Genomic DNA, 26,651 nt, shown 5'->3' with positions numbered 1-26,651 from the left:
CCGGATTTAAAAACGACTTATTATCGGTAACAGTCTAAGATGGAAGTAAGCAATTATTACTATCTCTACTAATTTAATGGTGGATGCGCTGAAAGCTTATTGAAAAAATAAAATAAAATTGCTATCGATGACATAAAGCTTTTTTCGTCATAATATTTAACAAGTTATAATATTCCATGGACCTATTGTTTATTGAACTGTTAGTAATGAAAAAACGTTATTCGTTCATCATTAAATTAAGGATGCCAAATAGAAAATGTTTTAGTTACAGATAACTTTCAGTGTATCGACACCAGCCCACTCTAAATGTTAAATGATCTTGGGGACAGTGAGAGCAGCACGTAAAAACAACGATATGCAATTCTATGCACCCAAACTATTACTGCACTATATGTCTTCTTCGTATGCCACGGCATAACTTAACCAGGATCCCGTTCTCGATACGTGTTTATATATCATTACATAGATTTTTTTGCACTGTAAATAAACTGTTTTCACTGTAAAATTTTCAATTGTAATGGTATGGGACTATCTTTAAATATTGCACTTTTCTTCTTGTACTATTTGGAAGTGGGTCGTCCAATCACAAGGATTATGTGTTGTCAAGCACAAGTTTACAAACACTGACTAACTTGTAGCAATATACCTCCATCCAACATCAGCAAATGCGACAGCAACAACAGCACCAACAGTACGAACACCATTCAGTCCAATACACCGAAGTGCAGAAAAACAACACCCAATACACGTCGCAGGTAAGTGGAAAGACTCTTGCCTAAAAACCGGGTGTTCAAGATGAGTTGTGATTAACATTTCCGTTTTAAAAACGCCGGTGATTTTGAAAACTGGCCGACGCTAAGTTTATTAACGATTTCAGAATGTCATTAGCAGCCAGTCTTCCGGTGTGGTTTACGCTAGGCTGCAGAAAGAATCGCGCACGGACGAAGTAACGTGGACCGACGGAGGGGGAGGCAACAAGGGCGTTATGACGGTTGGACCACCACCGTCATTAGCAGAACAACTCAAACAAGTGAGTAGTTTTGTCTTTAATTGGTGTTGCCATATGACCAGTGGCGCCTGTTGCATAAGTGCAGAGCTCCCAAAAAATAATTTTGTAATCTCACTAAAATACTAAAATATTTTCTATTACTTACTAAAAAGCAAGTGCCAATAACCTACCGTTGGTAGGCTACCCACTCACGTTATCGCTATCGCTGTTATCACACACGATCGTGCTCTGCGAGATCTTTCAAACCCTCGTGTCCGTCCCTATGGTACAGAACAAGGTCGATATTTAAGTGGGGATTTCGCTGCATTTAGTCCAGCGCCGTACTGCCCTTATGTTATGCATCGGAATTTTATGCGACTTCCGACCAGTTAATAATAACAATATTAATAACTGTGACTATGGAATTTATCTTTAATTTAATTAATGTGAAGAAATTTTAAAAATATTCTTGCGAAGAAAAATTGGAATTTAAAGGAGAAGGTACATCATTACCAAATATTATTATTGAAAAATCTGGTGCTATAGCTATAAACTACAAGATATTCCTTCCATTTTTAATAATTCACTCAAACGAGTAGAAATGTTGAATAAAATTGTGAACAGGATCCTCCACGGCGCTCCAACCCATTAGAACATTAATATACGGACTATTAATGTTATGTACGAAAATAGAAACTATTTCATTGAGAGTACAGATGAAATAGAAATTCAATTCGCCATCAACACAGTCTGTAGTGCTGCAGCCTCTATTCGCCGTACATTAAATGATTCGATCTTCACCAAAAATTCCGACCGAAACCAGACCTCCACAAGGTTCTGCATGGAGTAACCAAGGTGGCAGAAAGCTAGCCCAAAAATTAGCCAGCGCTACCCAGCCTGCTCCAACTCAAACTCCTGCTCCAACCAATACACCGGACCTTAACTCCACAATGCAGGCGTTTACTGACCCGCAGGCTTTCCTACAAGTGATCGCCCTGGCTCACCAACTTGCTCGTCTTTTTCCAAATGTCGCCGCCTAAGCGGCAACACTTACCTGTCTCTATAACTTTCAGCAGCCTTTAACTCTTCGAAATGGCTGTTCCGAAATCTCTTATACTGATGACATGGAATGCAAATAGCTTACGCGGAAAGCAAGCGGAATTGGAGGACGTCATAACATTCTATGACGTCGACATCGTGCTCATCCAGGAAACTTTCCTGAAACCTTCGCATCGTCTCTCTTTCGAACACTTTTTTGTCTACAGAAACGATAGAACTCCGGGTCGAGGCGGTGGAACCGCCATTCTCGTCAGAAAAGGAGTCAAACACGAGCTCCTTCCATCGTTATCAGTAAACAACTTCGAAACAACCTCCATTAAAATCGATATCCAAGAACGTCCCTTCGTGATTACATCCCTGTACAGGAAATCTTCTGCATTCAACTATGCCGAATACCGATCACTCGTCGAAGGAAAATTTCCGAAAATAATAGGTGGCGACTTCAACGCCCACCACCCCACCTGGGGGTGTTCCAGAGCGAATCCCGCAGGTAACGCCATCGTAGCTCTAAGTGCAGATCTGGGCTACGGCCTTGCCTTGCCAGATGAACCCACCCATCACCCTAGTACAGTCTCTCAAGGCGCAGCAAGAATCCTTGATTTCTTTATTCTTCAAGACGTAAATCGCGATTCCGAAGTTCGAGTCCTTGACGAACTAGACTCTGATCATCGTCCGATCCTTCTCAAACTCGGAAACTGCGCCACCACTCAAGTCCCACTAACAAGATTCAGGAAAAAAACCGACTGGAAAAACTACCAATCTCTTCTCCTGAAATCCGATCCAATTCCGAAAATTAACACACCAGAACACCTCGAGGAAGCCGTACTCAAGCTAACTCGCGATATTCAGTCTGCTCACGAATCTTCCACAGTCAAAATTTCATCACAACCCCAGCCGTGGAAAAACAATCTTCCCGCTTCTCTTAAACGTGAAATTCGCATCAAAAACGGTTTATGCAGATTAGCTCGATTCACCCTTGATGCTGCAGACAAAAGGGAGGCGAACAGAGCATGCAAGAGGGTAAGGGCGGCCGTCTCGACTTGGCGAGCAATGAAATGAAACTCATTTCTCGCGGACCAAAGGCTGGATGGCCCCCCTTCCTTCTGGCGTGTCTCCAAATGCCTCGTGGGGAAGACGCACAATGTCATCCCTCCCCTGAAGTCAGCGGTTACAGGAAATTTTGCAGTCACTGACCAAGAAAAAGTCGAGCTCCTTGCAGAGACCTACGAAGCTCAAATGAAATGCCTCCCACCCGCACAGAACACTAAAACTAAAGACATTGACACTGTCATCAACGAATCCAACTCCGTCAAAAGACCAGTAACCCCCGCCTTTCTTCTCAACCATTTTGTATCTCCAAAGTCTCTACAGACTATGATCGGCAAACTTCAAACCAAAAAATCTCCAGGTTTCGATGGAATATCGATTACCCAGTTAAAAAAGCTCCCGCATAAGCAACTCGCAGAACTGGCAAACATTATTAACTCCATCATGAGACTGCAACACTTCCCGGCGTCTTGGAAACACGCACATATAGCGGTTATACCCAAGAAAGGAGCAAAATCATCTCCATCTGATTACAGGCCTATCAGCCTTCTCAGCGCCATTTCGAAGCTTGCCGAGAGGGCAATACTCTACGCTCTCAACTCTTTCACAAAGGAAAACAACATCATTCCAGATGAACAATTCGGCTTTCGTGCTCACCACTCATCCGTCCATCAAGCTTCCCGTCTGGCTGCACACATCCATCATGCTCTTGACCAACGTAAAAAGCTTGGGGCAGTTCTTCTGGACCTAACCAAAGCCTTCGACAAGGTCTGGCACGACGGATTGTTCGCAAAGTGCGTGCGGTTAGGCCTCCCAGAAGACCTAACCGCTCTCATCAAGTCCTATCTCTCGGACAGATCTTTCCAGGTCAAGATCAGGGCGTCACTTTCCAGTCGTAAACAAATCGATGCTGGCGTACCTCAAGGTTCCCCGCTGGCCCCAGCCTTATTTAATCTCTTTATTTCAGATATGCCGAGAAAAGAGCATATTGACGTCGCCTTTTACGCTGACGACACTGCTTTCTTCACGGCCGCCAGGTTCGAAGTTACAATTCATGAGCGTTTACAGAAGCAGCTCGATCATGCGGTCAAGTGGTTCAAATTCTGGAGGTTGCAAATCAACCCCCTGAAAACCCAGGCCATCATTTTCCACAAGAAGCGTTACGCACTGCGCGTCTCGCAACTTAAGATCGACACCGCAATAATTCCATGGCTGGATAACGTCACGTACCTAGGTCTTCACTTCGACCGGCGGTTCGGTTGGCATTCCCAAATCCAGAAAGCAATCCAAAAAGGTTCGGGGATAGCAAACCTGCTATCTCCTCTGATCTGCCCTTCTAGCAGGCTTCCCATCTCCATCAAATGCTTATTTTACAAGATGTTAATTCGGTCCGTACTCCTCTACGGATCTAATGTCTACTTCAAGTTTGTTACACCCAACCAGGTCAAACGGCTTCAAGTTTTCCAAAATAAGCTCCTCAGGAGAATATTAAACGCTCCATGGTTTGTCAGAAATAATCAAATCCATAGGGAAACTGACACTCCAGAAATCAAGCACTTCATATCTCAATCATTCCACAAACAACAACTCAGCTCAAGTTCTTCTGAAAACGCGCTTGTTCGCGAGCTGGTTGACATGCTGGGAGCTTAGCACCGCGTCACCGCTAAGCTCTCCCCCTTTTCCAGGCTGAAACGACCTCATCCGTCGCTACAGTCATAACTTTTGCCCCCATACAACAGTACCCAGTTGTGTGTTAACTCAGGTTCGCGAATCAATAGAATCGCCGGGCTCTCGTGCCCAATAACGGCTGCCCGATCAGCGGGTGCCATATCCCCAAATTTAATGCAGTAGCAGTAGTGATCCACAGGGGTCAACTGTGAGGCGGTTTCGGTTTAGTGTATTGGTAAGCCCAGAGGCAGTCCCACATAACCCGGTCCAACTTGTCACTCCAGGGCAAGTCTCCGCGACCAGGTATGCGTCATGCATTCCACCGCCTGGTTTTTAGGCCAGAACAAAAAAAAAAAAAAAAAAAGATTCGATCTTCAATTTTTGGCTAACTTTCTTCCATCATGTAGATATTGTTTTTAACCAACTGCAGCAACCAAAAATCGAACCTATTGGAATAAGAGACGCTATCGATAATTTTGATCGCAATATTGTTCAAGTTCGAAATAATATTGGTAACATCAGCCACTAGAAAATAAATGCAACCGTCCAGGTAACAGTAAATTTGATCACCGAATTTCTGCTTTAGAGGTGTGTGATGTTATAATAAATTGTGCAAAAGATCTATTTTATATTAAAGAAAATCTAGTAGTTGCATCACTTTTCTTTTCGGATTACTTTGGAGAGTATTGCGGTAAATTTCCTGAGGATAAACTCACTTCCATATGTTCATTTTATCGCGCACTTGAAGAACGATTACGAACTGAACTGTCAGTTAATTATTCGAAAAATGATTAAGAAGCACGTTAAAGGGTGCACTACCTCTTCTTAAATGTTTAGTAGCAAACAATCTAAGAGACACGTTGAAGGAGACTAGACAATTATTGGAAATCGTGGTAACAACTCCCATGACATCAGAGGCCGAAAGGTGTTTCTGAACAGTAAAGGGAATCAAAACGTTTTTCACAAATTTAATGGCCGAAGATCGTTTAACAGCCATTTCCATGCTATCTATTGAAAAATAGTTTATCCCGAAAATAGATAATTTTAATGACAAAGTGATTACCAAATTTGTGAATAGAAAGGAATGTAGTATAGACTGGTGTATATATGTATATAGATTTTTATTATACTACCAATTTTTTTTATAAATTAAGTTTTTTCACACCTTAAAATTTTTATCAGAAGCCGCCGCTGAAAAAACCCTGTACTCTCTTTTAAAGCAACATGTACGAATCGAGAATTGTTATCATGTAGTTTAATTTAATGTTCTTTATTACTTTCGCCATTTTTATGCCCGTAAATTCATAATAAAAATCCTAAAACGTTTCAGGTTTTGGCAGAACGAGAAAAACGCCTCGGTAGCGACAGTGTTACTAGTTCAATGGACGATTTAAACGAAAAGTCGAAAAACGACCCGGCTCATCATTTACTTGAAGAAATAAGGCAAGCAGTGAGTGAAGCCAACGCCAAAGGTAAGATTTTTTTACTCGAAACTTCGCTTTGCTTAGGAAAAACGTTGATATGCGCGAGATGAACAGGAGGGGTGGCCAAAACATTTCAAGCTTTTTGTACATTTTTACCGCAAATTCCAGTTCAATGATTTAATATTTTTATAGAGACCGGGATAAATAATAAGTCCATTGTGCAGGATCGAAAACGTACAATAGCTGATACCGTACAAACTGTTGAAACTGGTGAGTGATTTGTATGTGGCCTAGTAACGCCAACCTGGTGAAATATCCCTATTAACATCACTGACCGCTTCTGCTTAATTCGCTTTCTAAGATTATTCTTTGTTGTGTACTAAACAAAGCTTCCAGGTCATACAAACTAATGCATATAATTTTAAGAACACTTTTGAGACTATAAAAATTACCCAATATAAATCAACTACATTCACATCATTTAATGCAGATACAAATCACACACTGATAATATTACTTCTTATTAATGCACAGTTCATTTATTTTTTTATATCCCTATATATAGTTAATAATCTAAATAAAATATGTATTAACATACCCATAAAATTGCGCTGTTAAATGAACTGAATAATATGCTCAGAATGGTTTTAATTGTTTTGCTCTGAAAAGTTTAGGACTTCCACCTCCTTATCTAACAAATATAATAAGCGGTTTGGTAAGAAAGTAATTTTGTATTTGTACAAATTCAAGGTATTTATAATAATTAACAGATGGGCCAATATTTGCTATATAAGATACTTGAAGTAAAGAAGAGCAAGTACTTGAGTTGAATAACTAATATAACGAACACATACACACATATATGTTATCAGAAATGGGTTATAGGTGGGATGAGCTTAACAACTTTTTTTATGTATACCAATGACGGAAACTAAGTCCATTCATTTAAGATGGACTTAAGTCACTATTATGACTTAACTTGCTTGTGCATTACTTAGAGAGACCAATGATAAGAAACAGCCACCTATGGTACTATATTAATAAGTACTTAATAGATAAACATTAATCAAATGATTTTTATTATATTGTTTCTCAAAATACAGTAATGAATGAATAGAAGAATAGTGTGTATATCATGACTATTATTATTATATTATTAAATTGAGATATTTGTTTTATTTGGGGTTCGATACAACTTTAATGTTATCCAAATTGTTCCCATTGAACCAACAAAAATAAAATAATTTACAAATTTATTATCTTGAAGATTATAATACAATTAAACAATTTACTACCGTGAAATCTTCAGTAACATTATTTAAAAACTAACATTATAAATTCTATATCAAATATAATTCATAATTCTTGGATATTTTACATATTTTTATAAAACCCTTTATTTAAAGTTTGCACAAATCTTTGAATTTTAAACTATTTATTGTGAAATTCTCATGTGATTATTTAATGCCAAACCAATGACAAGTAAATTTTAAAGCTTGTTTGTATTTAAACTCAATATGCACTGTTTTACTCTCTCTTTTCTCCATGACTGGGTTGTTTATATTATTACTTGTGTGTTGCTGGTTACTACCTACTTGCTTCTTATTTATTGCCCCACTTCGTGTCATCAGCAAATATAGCCATGGTGGTTTCCGTTTGTGATATTTTCACTAGTGTAGAGTATATGTGACCTTGTGATAGAAACAAAGAAATGACAGTAAGTCGTAATATAAAAAGTATATTTAGTTAAACTCTTTTAAAAGAGCTTTATTTCACCTAACAACGCTGAAATCACTTTCTTATCAATCCCATATGTAATTTTTTCTCGATTGCTCAAAGTGTGCTATAGTAACCTGTTTGTTTCTGTGCCATATGTTATAGTTAAGAAAGTTGTTCCTGTTACGTTATCGCCCCCAGGTAGCACGCCTTGGCATCACCAAGGCAACACGTCTCCCGAGCCTCCCTCCCCATCTAGCCTCAGTTCTGGATCAGTGTCGCCGTCCAGACACGACACGTCGTGGGCGACCACCGATCTTAGTTTATCATCGTGTAGTATCGCTAGCGATAAACGCGGTTTCATGCACTCCACCCCGGTGAATGATTGGAATAAAGACCACGTAAGCTTACGTCTTCACTTTTCTTGTGATGACACATTCTAAATCATTGTTTTTTTACAGGTTTGCCAGTGGTTAATGCAAATCGGCCTAGAACAGCACATTACGAAATTCGCGGAGCTTCAGGTCAACGGCAACGCACTGTTACTGCTCACGTCGGCGGACTTCAAAATATTGGGTATCACGAGCGACGACAAAAGCCGGCTGAAACGGAAAATCAAAGAACTGAAAGTACAAGCGGAGAAGGAACGCAAACAGATGGAGCGCGACCGTAAAGAGAAGGAGAAACAACTGAGAAAAGCGGAGAAAGCCAGTAAAAAGAAATGAGGTAGCTTAGAACCAACGCAACACTTTCCCTACGTCTAAAATTCATTTCGAAATCGACTTCTTTCGAATGATAGAACTACTTTATGTTTCACCGCAACAGTAACTGTATCATACACTTGAAGTTTGAATGTGTACGAGTTATTTCGAGGCCATATTATTTTGCAGTAAGAATCCAACTTGTCTGTGTAAATATATAGATGTAATAACTGCGACTCAAAACGAGAACCGAGTGTTAGTGGATTTGACTGTGATGCAAATAGTTTTTAGAAATAAGTTGTTTTTCGTTTGAATATGAAATTATTTCCGTTATATCGTATAAATGATTTTTGTTGTCGGACCGGAAAAGTGTAACTAATCTAAGAGAAACATTTAAGCATTTATAAACGTGGTAGATATAAATTGGTGTGTCATTCTTCAAACGGTAAAGCACAAAATTATTTAAGATGGAAACGGAAGCGATAAGAATCCTGTCTTTATTTTTCGTACGACGTGCAATTTATTTATTTATTTATTTATTTTTTAAAATAGTTCACCCCTAAGGTTGTAGTTCAGTTGTATTTTTATAGAAACTCGGTTTAATCAATCCCTCTCCCCACCTCCGCCGTGTACAAGAGGATTTGTTTCTTGTAAAAACTGTAATCAAAAACAATTCGTGTAAGCATTAAGGTAGATTAACGGTAATTCTTTAAAAGTTTACAAAACTATATATATACGAAATATAGATGTGTCAAGTGTACAAGGTATTTGTAAATATTCATAATATTGTTTTTCTTTTTTTTTATATAGTACTTATTTGTTTTTTTTTAATTAATTTCCTATTTATTTGCGTTCCTTTTATTGACGATGTATGTTTCTGAAATCATACGGACCTTTCATCATAATCAAGAGTGTTAATTTAGATCCCCATGTATAGTTTAGGTGGTCGTAATATATATTTGTAATGTTAATTAGTATAATACTTGCCATATTTCCAGTTTTTATACATAGAGTTAGAGTAAGAACTTATCGAGTTGGCAGCTTCTTATTTTGTTTATATTTTCTAAAATTTATCTAAATACCAAAGAGGAATATATTTTTCATAAAGTTAGACTAGACCTAGAGGGTTTTATAGACCGCTAATTATATTTCTCCGGTGGCAATACTATCGAATTTCAGAAACATAAATGATCGCTAAATTGTTCACGACTATTAAGAATTTTTTAACGATTTTATTATATGTGATAATTTTCGACTTTAATTCGTTTTGTTGAAGAAAAAAAACTGATTGTGATTTCTGTGTATTTGTGTTTGTTTTAATTAAGCGAATCCTTCAGGCTTTTTAAATGATACATTTCTTATTATACCAGTACAAACAGAAATCAAATCCATGAAGGCAGTAAAACACCAAAAAATTAAATTTTTACAATTTATACAGGACCTCATCGATATCTTCACATTGTGAATACCATGAATATTATTTAAACTTAAATATAGGTAGGGTGATGATCACTCATTGTTCAACAAGAAAAATATTAATGCATCAAAAAAGTATAAATTGTAAAATAACCTGTTCACTAGCTCATCAGTCTTGTTTTAGTTGTGGGACCAACGAATCCTTTCATTTTTAATTTGTGCACGCTCATTGCTCAAATTTTCCAAGTTTGTCAATACCATTTGTCTTTGGAACCTACCGTAATTTTTTGTAATGATAGTTTTTTAAGATTACTTATTTGTGATTTGTTTTTAACTTTTTGTAAGTAAAAGAATCCGAATCAAATGTAGAACGAATAAACAATAAATCAATTGTATTTGTAAATCGTTTTCTTCATATTTTTACAGCCCTACATGCCGTTTTCATGTCATTCCAATTACATAACGCGATTAATGATTTCGATAGTACTGATTATTCAGATTTGCTCTTGAAAAAACAGTTCTTATCTTTGAATTTCTGTAGTACTGATGGTTCATCAAAACTAAAATTAATAAAAGATGAGATTAATTGCATTCTGGCAGGTCTTCAGGCTACTTATTTATGTAAGTTTTTTTTTGATACATTTCAAAGTTTCTTTTTTACCAACTATGGTTTATATACAGCTGTATGGACCTACTGTTTAACGTAGGCTCCAAACTACGGTCCTCGACATTAAGCCTACCGACTAGCCATTGACCTACTTAGAGATCATCCCAGAAGACATCAGGTCTTTACCAGCCTGGTTACTGGCGTGATTGGGATGGTTGTTCCTTGTCGGGTTTTCCACTGTTGCTTATAAAGACAATTACAATCACTGCGCCACCACGCCGACTATGTACATTTTGGTTTGTGTATACGAAACAATTTTTTTTCGACGATATTGTAATTGATGCGCTAACATTGTTCATTTTTTAAACTAAAAGCTTAAAATATGAACATTTGCCACCACTAGAAAAGGGACATATAAAATATGAATGGTTTAAAACTACATAACTTTTATTTTATGGAAAGAGTACCGACTTGTTGAACGGCAAGATACTGGCCTATAGATATTCTAACATAAACGAACCTATAATGTGACTGACTAGATATCTCACTCATCACATTTTTCAGTCTAATAAAAACACATCGTCTTTTTCATTCTTCAATTGAACTACAGGGCCATATCAGTTGTATTACATATCAATATATATACAGGGTGTTTTAAAAAATTCCATGCAAATTTAATTCATCCTAACACGAAAGTATTGTACCGTAATAGACCATTTTTGTTCCATCGGATTCTACGTGTGTTTATATACCATTGTGTTAAGTTTCGATTCTATGCTAACTCATTTTCTCGTCTTTTTGGAGTGTCAAACAAACGTAATGCATGGTAATAACAGGAAGATCACCAAAAAGACTGGTATAAGCAAGCCGTTGCTTCATCAAATAGTCAAAAAGGTGTTCAACCTCAAACTCCAAAAAGTTTAGCAGCGACAATGCGACTTGGACGTTCTAACAGGACTCCGGTCAGGCTCATAAAGCAAGAGCGACGCAAGACTGCTGCCGAGCCTATTTTCCGGATTTCATCATGTGGTTCACTTTAAAGGCCAGGGCCTGTGCTACATTCCACAAAAGTTTGGAGTCGCTGAAGCAATCGCTGCGTCGAGATTGTCGCCAGAAAACCTGCGGACCATTCCAAAACACGAAAACACTTCGAAACCAGCTGAGTATATAACTGCTAAAGGTCCATGTTATTGTTATTTATTGTTGTTTTGTTAAATTTATCTAACTTAATAAAATGATCGCTTAAAATGTTTTATTCAAGGAGATTTAGAGGATTATATATAATGTGTCGTCAGTTTTCTAGTCGTAGTCAATTTGCCTCACAGTTCAAGTATTTTCTCTGTAGTTCGAAATCATAGATCATTTTACAATTTGTTCATTTTTGCAATGAGCGAAGACTACTACTACTACTTACCATCATGACAAGCCACCTTTAACACCAGTTGAAACAGTATAAAGACCTGTCAAAAGAACTGTTGATCGAGACACAAAACATTAATGAATCTCTGGATTTATTGATCTGAACTTCCACTTCAAAACGTCTTTCTTTAGGCACCAAAATCGATGAAGTAGCAACATTTTTGGCCGTAATTATCTTCAGCAAAATATTTCAAGGGGTCTTAAAAGCAATTGCGACAACTGGACGTTTAATCACGCCTTTAATTGTTCATATTTTAGCAGCCATTTCCATTCACATGAATAAGCAGCGTTAAAAAAATAATGCACCCATATGAGCTTCATCAAGTGGCAATGCAGTCTATGTACCTCACAGTGGACGCTAGGATACATTTTGAATGATTTGAGAGATTAATTAGCTACGAATATCGTACTATTGGAGTTTTTTTTAATTGCACGTCTAGGCACCTAGTTCATTCAAATTCGGTCGAATATATGTGGCAGAGTTCCTAGATTCATACCACCAAGAACTAAGAAACTGCTCTAGATTTTTGAACATGTCATATAGAGGTCGTTTCATTCTATTTCAACATAAATTCACATTTATTTAAAAAAAAAACTATAGCTAAAAATCATGCTAGTGTTTTTTTGTGTGTTAGTATGTTTTTGAATATTTATTTTTCTAGTTATTTTGTATTGAGTGAATCTGTTGTGAATACAAAAACTGAGTAACTTAATCCAGGTTATTTGCCTATTTTTACTACAGAAGCCTACTTGATTATTATATACTGCTGAATAGGTCTCTCCGAAATATAAACAAATAAGAAATTGAGCAAGTAAAATAATTTATTATAATCATCTCGTTTCTTTAATGTAACACACATAAAGCACAGGAGACTAAAGAACATATAAATCAATGACTGTCCTAAAAAATCTAACACACCACTACACTCCGTGTGACCTAAACATAACAAAATACACCTTAAGTTCGTAGATTCTCCAGTTAGATTTCTTTAGTAAATATACTTTTATATAGAATATTGTTTTTGGTCTGATAAGATCACTAAAATCGAGTCTTTAATCTCTATGACTATCACTAGAAAAGATTATATTATTAAAAACTAGTAAGTGAATCACGATACGATGTCAGTTGCAATTCACGGAATAACAAACATTTTGGTGGGCGAAACGAACTTTCATCGAACCACTTCCCAATATCTCGATAGTTACAAAATGTTTATACAAATACATCAATCTATATATAATGAGAAACGGGGATTGTTTTCGATTTATATGAAGGAAATACCTTTATAAACAAAATATATATAATAAAATTTTATAAAATACATTTTTTTTTGAAATATTTAAAATTTATACAATACGGGAATGTATGTTACATATAAATTCAGAATATATCTTAATTTTTACAGTTAGGTAGAGTTAAGAGTCAATTAACATTATTGTACTCTTAAACAATAGCTTCCATAAATATTTTTGTCACAAAAAATTTACTATAGTTTTAGAAAATCTCAAATAATCTCGCCACGATCATAAAATAATCCCTGCTGTACAATATTGCTTTAAAATAAATAACAATGCTCACAATATATAAAAAAAACAAAATCAAATATTTAACAAATGCAGCAAACTTATTTTTCTAACAGTTATATTTCTGTTTCAGTGTGCGATGTAGTGCGACTACCTTCTCTGGAACCCTTAAAACTGCATTTCTCGTTCTCCCTGAAATTCTTGTATTTCAGCTTGCCAATCTCCACAGTCTTCATGAATTCACTCTCCCCGAACAGGAACCTTTTCACGTTCTCTTCGATCTCCTCGTACCGTACCCTATCCAGATTTTTACCTAGCTTCGGCTTATGGGGCCTCCTTAGATGGGGTTTCAACTCCTCCGCCCTAGAATTATCAGAACTACTGACGTTATCGTTTTCGATCGTTACTTGTACCCAATCCGATATTCTCTGTTGGTGCTGTACAGAATTTTCACTTACGACGCTAATGTGCTTGCTTTCGTGGCTAGACGTCGATTCGGTCTCCTGCTTGTAGTGTTTCTTAGCGATATCACAATATTTATGACTTGTCTAAAAGACATGGGTCTTTTAGGGGTTTTCTTTCACATATTTTCATGCAGAACACTTTAAAGCACCATGCAGATACAATAAACGATACTTAAATCAACTCTATATGATATAGCATGGATTTATTTCCATATATACACCAGATTTTTTTAGGTAACCTGACCTATTTTATAAATATAATGTATCATATACTTTCTAAAATAACTACATTAATTTATTACCATGCAATATTCAAGTTGTGCAAAATATATATAACCAATTTTTTTATGAAAAAAAACTTAATAATTTTAAATAATAGAATAATCATCTGGCTTTGCGAAAAGCCCTTTTAAATTTTAATATCAACAGCCTATGTTTTGTTAAAATGTTATAGCAACAGGACATAGTTATAGGAGGTTTCAACAAAAACTGGTCGATGTTAATGCCGTCTATGAGGTATTAACATCTCGCATTTTTAATTTGAAAGAATCAGATAAATGCTATTATTCAGCGGCCCTGCCACAAAATCAGCATCAAACACTATTTTTTTGTGGACTTCTCAGCACACACAAATTTTTTGTTGGTTCCTGTGCCTAATTGAAAAGCCATATAATTATTGAATCATTTGAACTACTGCTCAAACAATTTCAAAATGATACTTCTGAATTTTGGTAATCAAATCTCTTTCTATTCCCTCTATCTCCTGGTGCTGATAATAAAATAATTGTATAAATATATAAAAAAAAAGATCAATTAAATACGTGCAAACAAATATTTAACAAATAACAATGCTAAACTTATATAATGGTAACTTTGGCCACTAACATCGATTTTTAATTGATTTATAATTTTATGATCTATAATCTCATAATGCCCAACAATATAAGGGGACTGAGGTGTTTAATATTGTTGGTTCTACACACAAACATGCATAATAATTAAATATATAAACAAGTATTGTTTTAGCTTCAGGTCATACCTGAGACAGTGTGTTGTTCTTATGGCCTCTAGTTAGCAATACCGGGCCTACATTATTGTGTGCATTATCTAACAGAATGTTTTTTGAATTTGTGTGAATGCTCAGGGGAGATTTTAGGTGCGTCGTCATATCTCCAGCAGATACTTTGATTTTATTAGTTCCCGATCTCTCATTCTCTACTATTACTTCATCCACTATACTTAATCCTTGAAATTTGTGAAGTTCTGGAATATTATTTGTGCAGTCATTAGTATTTATGTCTTGAAAATCTATCAAATCACTAGATAAAACATTTGTGTTGACCTCAGGCACATCAACCATTATTAAGCTTGAATTATTCTTTGTTGAGCTTTTATGAATGCTGGTTTTCAATACATTTTTTTCTGATTCATTTGAGCAGGACTTTTCTTTATCTATTAAAAAATTATTGGGTTGTACTTTAACAATATTTTGCACGCCTTGTGTTGTTTCTAATGGCAGAGGAACAATTGTTCCTGAGTAAGAAGGTATTCTTTTAACTTTTTCATCAATAGCTTTCACTATTTGCAAACCTAGAAGCATTTAAAAATTCAGAGCATTAAAATACAATAACCATTTAAAACTTACTATTTGTTTGTGAAATTACTTCATTGCATTTTAAACATACATTTTCTTTGTATTCTCCAGTTTGGGTACCAACACTGTGATGGGTTACATCATAAATGATTTTTAAACTTTTTGCACAAGTACATGTATCACAATGTTTTGCTAAAGCTCTTTCTTTCTGTCTTTCTTCTAACACTAAAACATTTTTTGTTATTAACATAAATACAAAACATAATTAAGCATATATTTACATTTGTTGAGCGATTAAATTACTCAAGGTTAATAATAAACAAGAAAAAGTAATTAAATTAACATTTAACATTGATCACTTTCAAAGCAAATAAAAACAAAGCCTTGAAATAATACCTTTTGCCATAATTGCAGCTGAAACAATATCTACTTCTGGTTTTTCAATGTCATCACCAGTCCTTCTATCTGGCCTTGGGGATTTTGGTACTGAATAAACCATTGCTGTTGGAGGAAATGTGGGTATAGGGACTTTAATACTTTTTGGTTCTAATGGGATCTTTTTTTCTTCATTTGGTTTCCTTTTGTTATTCATATATGAAGAAACTTCTGTTTGTACTTCTACTGGTAACTAAATGACTTATTTAAGCAAATAATTTTGTTATGTTTTTTTTACTTACCGTATCAAATTTATGAGCAACAAAATTAGTTTGTTTGCATTGTAAAAATTGTACAGCTAGGCTGACATCATTCTTGTATCTTTCCTAAAAATATTTACATGTTACACTTTATATATATCACCAAATTATACTTTTTAGTTATCTTACATTATCTGTTGTTAATTTTTTAATGGCATAATTAGCTTCTGCCAAGTTTTGTGATAATGTAGCAACATCTTTTGTTAAAATATTTTTTTCTGTTTCACACATATCTACAAGCTTTAAAAGTTTATCTTCAAGGCCTTGGTTTACTCTTTGGACCCTTCTATGTGCTTCATATAATCTATAATTTCATATTAAATAAATGACCAATTCAATAAAATATGTATTAGTACCTTTTATATTTATCTTGCCATGTTAGTAATTCTTCTCTTAGTGCTACAACTTCTCCACTTGGAAACTTATTAGCCTCATTCAAAAAGTTAGTTTCCATCATTACTATATGGTTTTCTTTTTCTACTAATTTTTGTTTCAAATTTTCAATTTCTACATGAAGTTGAACATCATGATCGCTTGACAAACATTTCTTGCAAGTACAACCACATTCCTAAAAATATAGTAAGTGTAACATACTCTCAAGAAGTAGCATAAACAATAATACGTACCTTGCATTTATTATTTGCCATTGTAAAATATAAAGTCTTTGAAATCTGGAAAATATGTTCATATAAATTCTTTTATTGGAAAAATTGCAAAAAATTAGAAACAGGATGAACTGATCTAAAATGCCCTAAAATCAAATTACACAATCACTGATAGAATATTAGCTAATAAGCAAAAATTAATTTTATTTTCTTAAGTGATAACTTGACGTTAAAGAAACTAGTTTACATGTCACTTGAACAAAAATATGCAAATTGCGGATATATTTTACATGAATCATCAGTCAAGAATAGACAGGCAAGAGAACTGTTTTATCGATAGACACTGTATATTTAGTTGCCTGATTATAGGATTTTTTAAATCGAGAGGTCGGCAAACTTCGTTTGAGGATCCGACGGAAGCCGTTTGAATTTCAAACAAATGCCGGGCGCTGAACTTAGCCGGCTTGAAGGCACTTGGGTCGGGAAAAGCCAGTTTGGCGTGAACTTTCAAGGGTTGTGGAGTTTATCGTGGTTAATTCCGTTTATTTACGTTTACCACTAGACTTTGTATATTTTTCGGTTTTTCAGACTCAAATATGACGATAAAAGTGTCAACTCTGGTCGTTGTTCGTGTTGTGTAAATTATTATTATCTGTATTGGATAAATTATTCTAGTTTAACATGTCTGGAATCAATAGTTTTATAGTTCTGCTCGTATCAATAGGTTTGTATATTTTGTATTTATTAAATCGTATTAGTTATATAGTATAATATTGCTTTGTTTATATTGTTTTGAAAAAATAAATAGAATTGGTGAACCTATTTTACCAACAATAGGTTCGAAATGCATCCGTTTAATTTAAAAGATTATATTCTTTTACCTGCCTTTGGATCATTTTCAAAACCCCAATCATTAAGAGGTTAAACAGCTAATCTCCGGTTATTTATATGGTCTACTTGACAACTTTTGAATTATTCAGCTCTTTTTTGTTGTTCCCACGAGATTAAGGAATGTTTGTAAATAATCTTTAAAATCCATTTCAGGCGTGGATACGGCTAAAACGTATCTCTTTTTGAATGGAAAAAGGTTAAATCTCGATCGGTGTGTGATAGTAATGAGCCTGTACCGGTATGGCTAAACTCAAGATCAAGGTGCGCTCTTTCCCTGCAGACAAACCGGAATATTCACGACCATTACGGGCAGATTTGTATGTCTTGAATGCTACAAAAAGCTTGTACAGGGTGTTACGTCAACGTATTTTTGATTATATTCGATAATTAAATGGTGAATGCATTTCTACACGGTTTTTATTAAAATGAATGGATATAAAAAAGACATTTTTGAAGTTTTAAAATTTATTTCGGTTTTTAATATGTTCTAAAAATAAGAATTTCAGCTTGTGTGGTGTATTAAAAAGCTTATAAAAGGATTATTTGTTAATTGAAAATAAATTTTTATTTATTATGAATATTTTGTCTATAAAAACATCAGTAATTAATAAGATTTTACAAAATTAACAGTGTGATTATTAATTTTAATTGCTCCTTTCAGTTTTAAATAGCAAGATATTCTCAAAGTTTGATCTGGCTAGTAAATGTTTTTATTCCAGGAACTATTAGTGGTTTATCCGTTATTAAGTATTTGTACCAAGTGTTTTATGCAATTTTCTGGAATGTACTGGGCTGTGTGAGTGGTGTTTCATCTAGATAGAACGATCTTTTAGGTTTTATTTTTACGTATGTTAACGAGAATTACCTTTTTTTCTCCCACTAATATTAGTATATGCAGCTTTATATAAGTGTGCATCTTTATATAAGTATGTATTACCCTTTTGATTATTTTTGGCAATCACTATCGCTTTTATCCCTTTATTTATGTTATCTGATTCTGTTTGGAAACATTTGATTACTCTAATATACTAATTGAATGAATACATTAACACTATTCTGATGTACTTCTACAGTGTTGTTTACAGGTTTGAGCAATATCTCAAATATTCGTAATTAAAGAATGTCATTGCAATACAAATGCATATTTGGTATTTGTAATTCATATACTCATCATATACTTCTCATCATTTAGCAAAATATTGAAGTCATTATCTTGGACATGAGTTAATATATCCCTGTTCTTCAATACGAAACTGTCTTGACAATCTCATAGTACAGCTTATGAGAAAAAATCAGTAGAAATTAAATGACTTAAAGTTCGTTATAACTAGTATACTTAGAGGCATTCATTGAATTGTATTGAAGTATTAAAGTATTGAAAGCAGTTGCTACAATATTGTTTCATTTAGACCTTCGATCTGCTTACGAGCACATTTTATCTTCTACGTTTAAAAAATTGCCTCTTCTGAGTTCAGAGTCAGAGCCGGGTGACTGTCATGTCGGCGTTCGATGAGTTGAAAATCAATTCGCATTGTATGCAAATGAGGATCCGTGATATAATTATACCACTAAACACATACAAAATTTGTTATTATATGAATGACAGCAGAATAATAATGACCCACTATTATTTTCACTTAAACGCGTTGAATGCTAAAGATATATAACTTTTGACTTAGTTAAATATAGAATTGATTAATATAATGTATATATAGAATATTAAATTGACAAAAATTACACTAAGAGATATGTGAAAGTTACGGAAGAGAAGTATAGCAGAACGTGTCTAAATTGGTTCAACGTGTAGAAAATAAGCTTAATGATGTGATCTGTTGCTAAAAATTCAGTTTTCTGTCGTTATCAACATTTTGAGGACTTAACTATTTTCTGTGAGGTAACATTTCGATTGGTTTTCTAGTGTTATGGTCAGCATTGATGGTGATCTTTTCTGGTAGAGCATCATCACTGACCACTGACTGATAATGTTCATGATGTTTCCACCCTTTTGTCGCTTTAACTACCCACCCGGAACGGTAATAACGTCAAATTTATCACAGTTGCGGTTAATTATCGACTCAATTAACTGGAATTTATTTTCCGCGAAGCAATAGATTATTAGCGGCTTTGTGTCGGTATTCCTATCACAAGAAATGATTAATCTAGTAGGCATAGAGGTCGTAAATAGTCGTCGAATCAATTTCACGGATCGGTATTACTCGTCGACAAAGAGTTGTACGTCTTTTGTTTTATTGGTTGTTGTCAGAAAGATTTACGTTATTCTATTTAACGTGTTTGTTTATTTTATTTTTTACATAGGATATAAATATTAGTGATTTAATTGTTGTACTCGATATTTTATCAGTAATTTGCTCAGAATAATTATAAAAACAACTTTTATTCATTTTATTAGCAAAATATCTCAACGTTTGGGATATTGATTGAGCTGGGTTTTCATGTAATAAGTCTTGGAGTTCATTGTCTTCGAGTGTTTTTATCATTCAGGTAGTTTTTTGTCATTAAAATAAAAATACACCACATTTACTTCGTTGAAACGAAAGCCAGCAGTTAGAATATGACGCAGCAGCATCATCATCATATATTTCTAAAAGGGTTTGATGGGCTTCGGCAGAAGATTTATTAAAATAAATCTTGCGATATTTTCAAAAATTTCTTAGGGTTCAATAAAATATTTTTAACAAAAAAATTGAATCGACTTCAAAAAATAAATAAGGAACTCGCAAAAAAGTAAAAAAAAAAAACAAACTGATTGTTATCACAAAAAAAAGTTTTAAAATAAAATATGTACATAATAATCGTTGTATTAACTAAATAAAAATAAACAAAAAACTTATTTAACCTATCTACTACACGTATTTTGTATTCTACTATATACACACAATTTAGCTTAATACCTACCTAAACTTATTTATCTATTTACAATATTATTTTAACTACTTATTTTGTTAAAAATATTTTATTTTTCTCTTTTTAGTGTTAGATATTTACTCAATAAATTACCCAGTTATTTTATTAAGTATTACAATGAATAGCCCAAGTAAAGTGCAGCTCGTATGAGGAAGAATAGGAATAAAGAAACGATGATTGAAAAATGAGGAACGCTTCAGGCCCCGGGGTCGCTACCTAGTTTAGGTGATTTGAGAAATGTTCTAATTAAACTATAACAAAAAAGATTGCTACCCCCGTTGGGAATCGAACACGCGACCTACGCGTGTGGACTTAATGTTCTAACCGTTACACCATAGAAATATTTGCTTACAATGTTTCAAAAAGTGCTAATATGATATGGTTAGTGCTTAAAAAGCTGACTGAACTATTTCTGATTTTTCATCACATCAGTTGAGCAATTACATTATACACAAATATCTGATTATTTTAGATAAAAAAATATGTGAAAACTTTGTACATGCCTATGATTTCCCCCCATCAGATCCTAACTTGGTTCCAATGGGACCACCTCGGAAGTGCGCTCTTTCGAATAAAAAAAGAATTCTGAAAATCGGTCCATAATTGACGGAGAAATAAGCGAACATACATTAAAAATACATATATACAGCGGAACACAGAACCTCCTTCTTGATGGAAGTCGGTTAAAAATAAGGAAATAAATGTTGAAAAATAAGAATATAAGTTAAATATCTCTTTTTCCCCAAATATTTATCACCAAAATATCATTCCTGTAAAGTTGCATAATGCAGTTTGTATACGGTATTCGATTAGTTATTTATGGAAGTTATTTATTCACATTTTCTCATCTCTAGTTTCGTTTAAAGTATAAAAATATATTTTAAAGTATTTAAACATCACTAAGCATTACTAATACCAGCTATTGAAAATCCTCCCCGATTAAGTATCAAACCTAATAAGTTGCGAATCGGATTTAATATATGTTATATAGATAACGAATCAGGCGTTGGAACTACGGATCCTTCCTTTGTCTTTCTTGCCTTTGTCCCTACTGCGATTACCGCTTCAAATAGCCTACACAAATTCAACTAACTGTCAAGTTTGGTATCGATTCAAGCTACAGCTAAGCTCTCTAAAACTCGTCAGTTTTTCGTTAAATAATTAAAGGATTATACTACATTGGTAACCTGAAAAAAAACCTTTCTTAGAGATTTTTATTAGGAAAATATGTCGATATTTTTGACTGATATTTTCGATTTTGCTATATCGACATTTTATTCGAACCAATAACCTATTTTTTATCTAGATAACTACTAAAAGTTATTTTATGTCTGTTCTGATGTTATATCAGTTGTGTGTGTATATCTGAAATGTTACAATATCCTGAATTTACATTATTGTTCATATGGAAATAACTAAGTCTGTTTCTAAATTTAGTTTGAAAATTCTTTTATTTTTCGAGTAAAGTTAAATCAAATCAAGTATTCAAAATGTTTTTATTATACGAAAACTATAAAATATAGGTTTACCAATATTTTTAGCTGTAACGTATATAACATATTGGTTTTGGAAGAGATATAATTGATTGACAGGTAATTATATATTAATATAGCTTATATCTATATATAGTCTATTTAAAGTTTATTTGTATATCCGTCATCAAGATATTTAGTGTATTGCCTGACGCAATTTGTAAATTCGTTTTAGAATCAGTCTTACGTCTGACAACTGGACAACTTTGACAGGCTCTTTCATTTACGTGTTCGAACTAATCAGATAGTATTTTTTCTTTTTAACTAGAATAAAATGTGAAGGAAAATATTGTCTAAAACGAATTTACAAATTGCGTCAGGCAATACGTTAAACATCTTGATGACAAATAAACATTCAATAGAATATGCTTTTCCAAAAAAAAGGCGCTTAAGGCAAACAGAGTTCAAATCATTGAGTTTCCATTGTCAGTAATAATTCAATAACTATAATATCAGTACGAGAACGCAAAAGAAATGAACTATTTTTGTATTCAGATAAGTTATTATCAATCATATATTTCCTGTTGTTCTTTGTTTTTCCGTTGTTGTTGTTTATTACTTTTTCCTGCCCTCTTATTTCATCCATATCAGGACGGGATAAAGCCGGAGTCAAACTATAGTTACCTTTATAACGGGGACGTGCTGAAATTACCAGATACGCCACAATACGTCACCGTTTCCTCGCAGCAAAGAGAAATCCCGGCTAGACAACGGGGCCAATTTATTTGATTTATATTTTTGATATTTTTCCAGTTATCTGGGCACGTTTCGCCATGGGTTATCTAACGTGTTTGTTTTTCACGTTCTTCTGTTTCAGCGTTGTTCGCGTTCTGTTCGACCGCGGAGGAACCGTACTTCTCGCGGAGCCCCGAGGAGGTGTCGGTGAACGTCGGAGCTTCGGTGACCCTACCGTGCGAGGTGACACCTGGAAATGGCATCATCTACTATTGGGAACTGAACGGTGAGTGTTATATTTTATGATTCGGTGTTAAGAAATGTTGACACCACTTTAAAAATACATTATTTTAACTAAATGATAACGCAAGTGGAGCGACCTTGAGGCATGTCCAATATTACATCTTAGAATACCAGCCAGAAAGTATTATCCCACAGGTTGAATACATGCGGGGTGCCAGCAGCGTAGACTAGCAAACACTTAAAAGATCTGGCAACCCGCAGAAATTAATCTCGGATATTAATGAATGGTAGATTGAATGATTCAGTCGCTGACCATCATTCAGTTCACCATCGACTGCCCAAGTCTCATCTTAAGATAAAACCAGCGCGGTTCCCTTTTATCAGTTTGTATTTTCTTAATATTTTATATCGTCAATAAATAACGGTCACATAATGTAACCATAACTGTGTAGCATTTCGTGTAACCTCCATTCACAAATATCCCCAAAGAAGTATACACAATTTTGGATCTGGTCAACCAAAAGCCGACCGAGCATGATCGGTTTTTCTAACAGATGTCGCTAGGCTTAAGTATACAATGTTATGATTTGACGCATATGTCATTTTATTCATCCTACTGATATCACGCTTCAAAGTCATACATGTTAGTTATTTTACGAAAGTAACATTGTCATAGATTTATGCGTCTTTGAAAATGTTAAGTTTCGTGACTGAAAACCTGCATTTGCGATACGCATTAGTTCTCTTATTTACTAAAAAAAACAACCAATGCGAGTTATCGTATGTCTTTTTTCGTTTCTTTGTGGTTTTGGGAATTCAAAAGTAGCGATTTCGATGTGCCAGACAAAGAACGTTCTCGGTAGACCGAAAAAGTTTGAAGATGCGAAACTGCAAGAGTTATTGAATGTAAATCCAACCCAAACTCAAAAACAATTGGCAGAAGCGTTATATGTGCACATCAATTAAATGACAGGCAAATGGAAAGCCGAGAAATTGTCCCCTAAGAAATCCTAAGAGCCATAAATCACGGTTATCAACTGGCGAAGGCGTCCGATCAACTCTAAGGCCAAATCGTTTTGGTTGCAAGAAAGTGCTCTGTGTTTGGTGGGACCAGAGTGGCATGGTGTATTATGAACTGTTAAAACCTAGTGAAACAGTTAATAGTTATCTCTACCGAGAACCAATGATGAATTTGATACATGCATTGACCGAAAAACGTCCAGAATAGGTCCGAAGACGCGGTAAAGTGATTTTATTGCACGGTAATGTGCGTCTTATAAGGCAAAACCGGTCAAGGAAGTATACAGATAAGTTATTAAGTTATATTGTGTCTACTGTATTCCCCAGACGTTGTCACGTCCAGCACTTCTCTAATTTCGAAGAAATTAGAAAATGGTTCGTTAAATAATTTTTTACGATGAAGTCCATAAATTGGCCAATACTTTTTTGAAAACGATGTAGTTTTATTTTGACGAAAAAACAGTAATAACTTTCCGGTATGCCTTGTAGATTAGGGGGAAAGATCCAAATAAGCAGCCCGTTTTTCGAAATAGCTTCTAGTTTTCAAAATGCTCAATAAATTAATTATTTTACTATTTTGTACCATTAACGGCCATTTATTGCTTTCAAAATATAAATCAGAAATTAACAGATATTGAACTGACCCTTTTGTACTGCTTGGGACTTGCCTCACTCATTACGGTCCAACAGTAACCGCTCATCATGCCTTCGTCATAAAATCCTTGGTATCACCTTTCGATTTTCGCTATATCTTGGTGTAGTTTCTCTCCTTGCTCTTAGCCTAAGTCTTATGGGAAAAAATCAAGATATGAATGCAGAAAAGGTATTTTGAGAGACGTTGGAGCTCTAATCTTGTGGTAATTTTACAACAAATTTTCTATTACGTGCTTGTAATCCTGTGATTTGTGCTTATCGAGTAATTTGTAAACAACATTTTGAAACAATGTCCATGCTGCTGCTTCATTAGATGTTAAACATTTTATAAACTTTGCGTCAATCATAGGTTTTTGAATATCAGATCCGGCAAATATTCTTTAATAAATTAAATGCTTTTCTTCCGTAACGAAATCGCTTTCATTGCTCGCCGGCGATGAAAAAGTTCTTAGGGATTTTTTTGCACTTATGCCTGAACAAATTATTATCGAATCACTGTCTATTTGCTGAATTGGTTTCGACAGTGATGATATATTGAGATATTTATATTGTGCTATATTTGCATTTATACCGACGATATTCATGGAGCAAAAGTAGCAATTATCTACATGGTTTTTCTGTTCTCTTCGTAACGTTGGCACAGAAAATAAAAAGTATACATTTTCATCAAGTCACCGTTAGTACGGTTTTATTCTGCACGCGTTACAAAACAATTTCGGCACCGATGGCCTGTCAGTGTATATTAATACACATCTTTGAATGTATTTTCCATAATTTTTCCACGTTATCAAAGTTGCCTCTGCGTTTTCACACGTTCCAAAGCACAAAAACAAATTCCAAATGATGTTTAATGCAATATCATCGCCTGATTACAGTCGTTATGAGAGTGCAGTGTTGCCACAATACGGGAATTCGAAATCTAGAACCAATCCGAACAGATTTAGGATGCCGTGAATTCAGATTTTCAAATATCTTTCATTTTATCATTCTTATTCATTATTTCATACCTTCAAATATCGGATCATTCAAATAACATTTTAAGAATCGTTTTCATCTGTTCGAGTCCAAGAATTAACCCGCATTTGCAAACTGCCTAATTAAATACTAATAATTTATCGCACAAGGCATAGAGAAAATAATATGAACACCAGAAAACCTGGAAGAATGTGATACAGTTTGATCAATCATCATTTACACTACAGTTACAGGCCGAGTTTATGTATGGAGATACTACCTGCTTCCTACAGTCAAGATGGACGGTTATATCGTAGTATTCAGCTCTTATTCATAACAGGTGAATTGAAAAGTCCCCGGCCTGACGCATAGATGGCGCTACTGGTATTAAATCCATGCGTTTTTTACTTAGCCTTAACCCTCAAAAGATGCGTGTCTAAATTTGACAGCTGTCGGATCATTAGTGTGTGAATTATAGCATTTTGAGTGAAGCAACTTTTGTTATTGTGAAAAAAAATTGATAAAAAGGAATTTCGCGTGTTGATAAAATATTGCTTTTTGAAAGGAAAAATACAGTTGAAGCAAAATCAACCATCAAGGATTGGTATGCTAAGTTTAGACGTGGTGAAATAAGCACCGAAGACGGTAAACGCATTGGACGCCCAAAAGAGGTTATTACCTACGAAAACATTAAAAAAATCGACAAAATGATTTTGAAGACCATAAATTGAAATTGAATGAAATAGCAGACACTCTAAAGATATCACCTGAACGTGTACATCATACCATTCACGAATATTTGGGTATGAGAAAGCTCTGTGCAAACTGGG

At 34.6% G+C, this 26,651-nt stretch overlaps 3 protein-coding genes across 23 annotated transcripts in view; 2 read left to right on the top strand and 1 right to left on the bottom strand.

Moving 5' to 3' along the window:
• Positions 1-10,422, top strand: part of Spn (protein phosphatase 1 regulatory subunit spinophilin) — a 77,596-nt gene extending 67,174 nt beyond the window's left edge. For 14 of the 20 annotated variants that reach the window (XM_076408811.1, XM_076408813.1, XM_076408806.1 and 11 more), the window contains 6 exons: positions 639-755; positions 878-1,030; positions 6,093-6,234; positions 6,379-6,456; positions 8,068-8,303; positions 8,364-10,422. In XM_076408811.1, coding sequence (XP_076264926.1) covers positions 639-755; positions 878-1,030; positions 6,093-6,234; positions 6,379-6,456; positions 8,068-8,303; positions 8,364-8,627 — 990 coding nt within the window. In that variant the 3' untranslated portion in view covers positions 8,628-10,422. Of the gene's footprint in view, positions 1-638; positions 756-877; positions 1,031-6,092; positions 6,235-6,378; positions 6,457-8,067; positions 8,304-8,363 lie in introns of those variants that run through there. The other 6 variants (XM_076408817.1, XM_076408818.1, XM_076408802.1 and 3 more) reach the window with 5 other exon arrangements.
• A 2,427-nt stretch (positions 10,423-12,849) lies between these two features.
• On the bottom strand, positions 12,850-17,224 carry LOC143199057 (uncharacterized). The gene is made up of 8 exons (XM_076408789.1): positions 16,949-17,224; positions 16,679-16,890; positions 16,452-16,626; positions 16,305-16,388; positions 16,024-16,255; positions 15,679-15,852; positions 15,073-15,623; positions 12,850-14,117 (listed from the first exon to the last, which is right to left on the bottom strand). The coding sequence occupies exons 1-8, from the start codon at positions 16,967-16,969 to the stop codon at positions 13,686-13,688; spliced, it is 1,881 nt and encodes a 626-aa protein (XP_076264904.1). The 5' UTR covers positions 16,970-17,224; the 3' UTR covers positions 12,850-13,685.
• Positions 17,225-17,378: 154 nt separating this feature from the next.
• The window catches only part of LOC143199054 (tyrosine-protein kinase-like otk), a 142,036-nt gene continuing 132,763 nt past the window's right edge, over positions 17,379-26,651 (top strand). The window contains exons 1-2 of one of the 2 annotated variants that reach the window (XM_076408786.1): positions 17,379-17,651; positions 23,093-23,236. In XM_076408786.1, the coding sequence (XP_076264901.1) occupies positions 17,609-17,651; positions 23,093-23,236 (187 nt within the window). In that variant the 5' untranslated portion in view covers positions 17,379-17,608. The remainder of the gene's footprint in view (positions 17,652-23,092; positions 23,237-26,651) is intronic. The other variant, XM_076408785.1, reaches the window with a different exon arrangement.

Source organism: Rhynchophorus ferrugineus, unplaced genomic scaffold (assembly GCF_030347505.1).
Source record: "Rhynchophorus ferrugineus isolate W39M unplaced genomic scaffold, kcgeb_rfMv2 rfM6, whole genome shotgun sequence".
Taxonomy (NCBI): domain Eukaryota; kingdom Metazoa; phylum Arthropoda; class Insecta; order Coleoptera; family Curculionidae; genus Rhynchophorus; species Rhynchophorus ferrugineus.
This window is presented reverse-complemented; position numbering and strand designations above follow the sequence as displayed.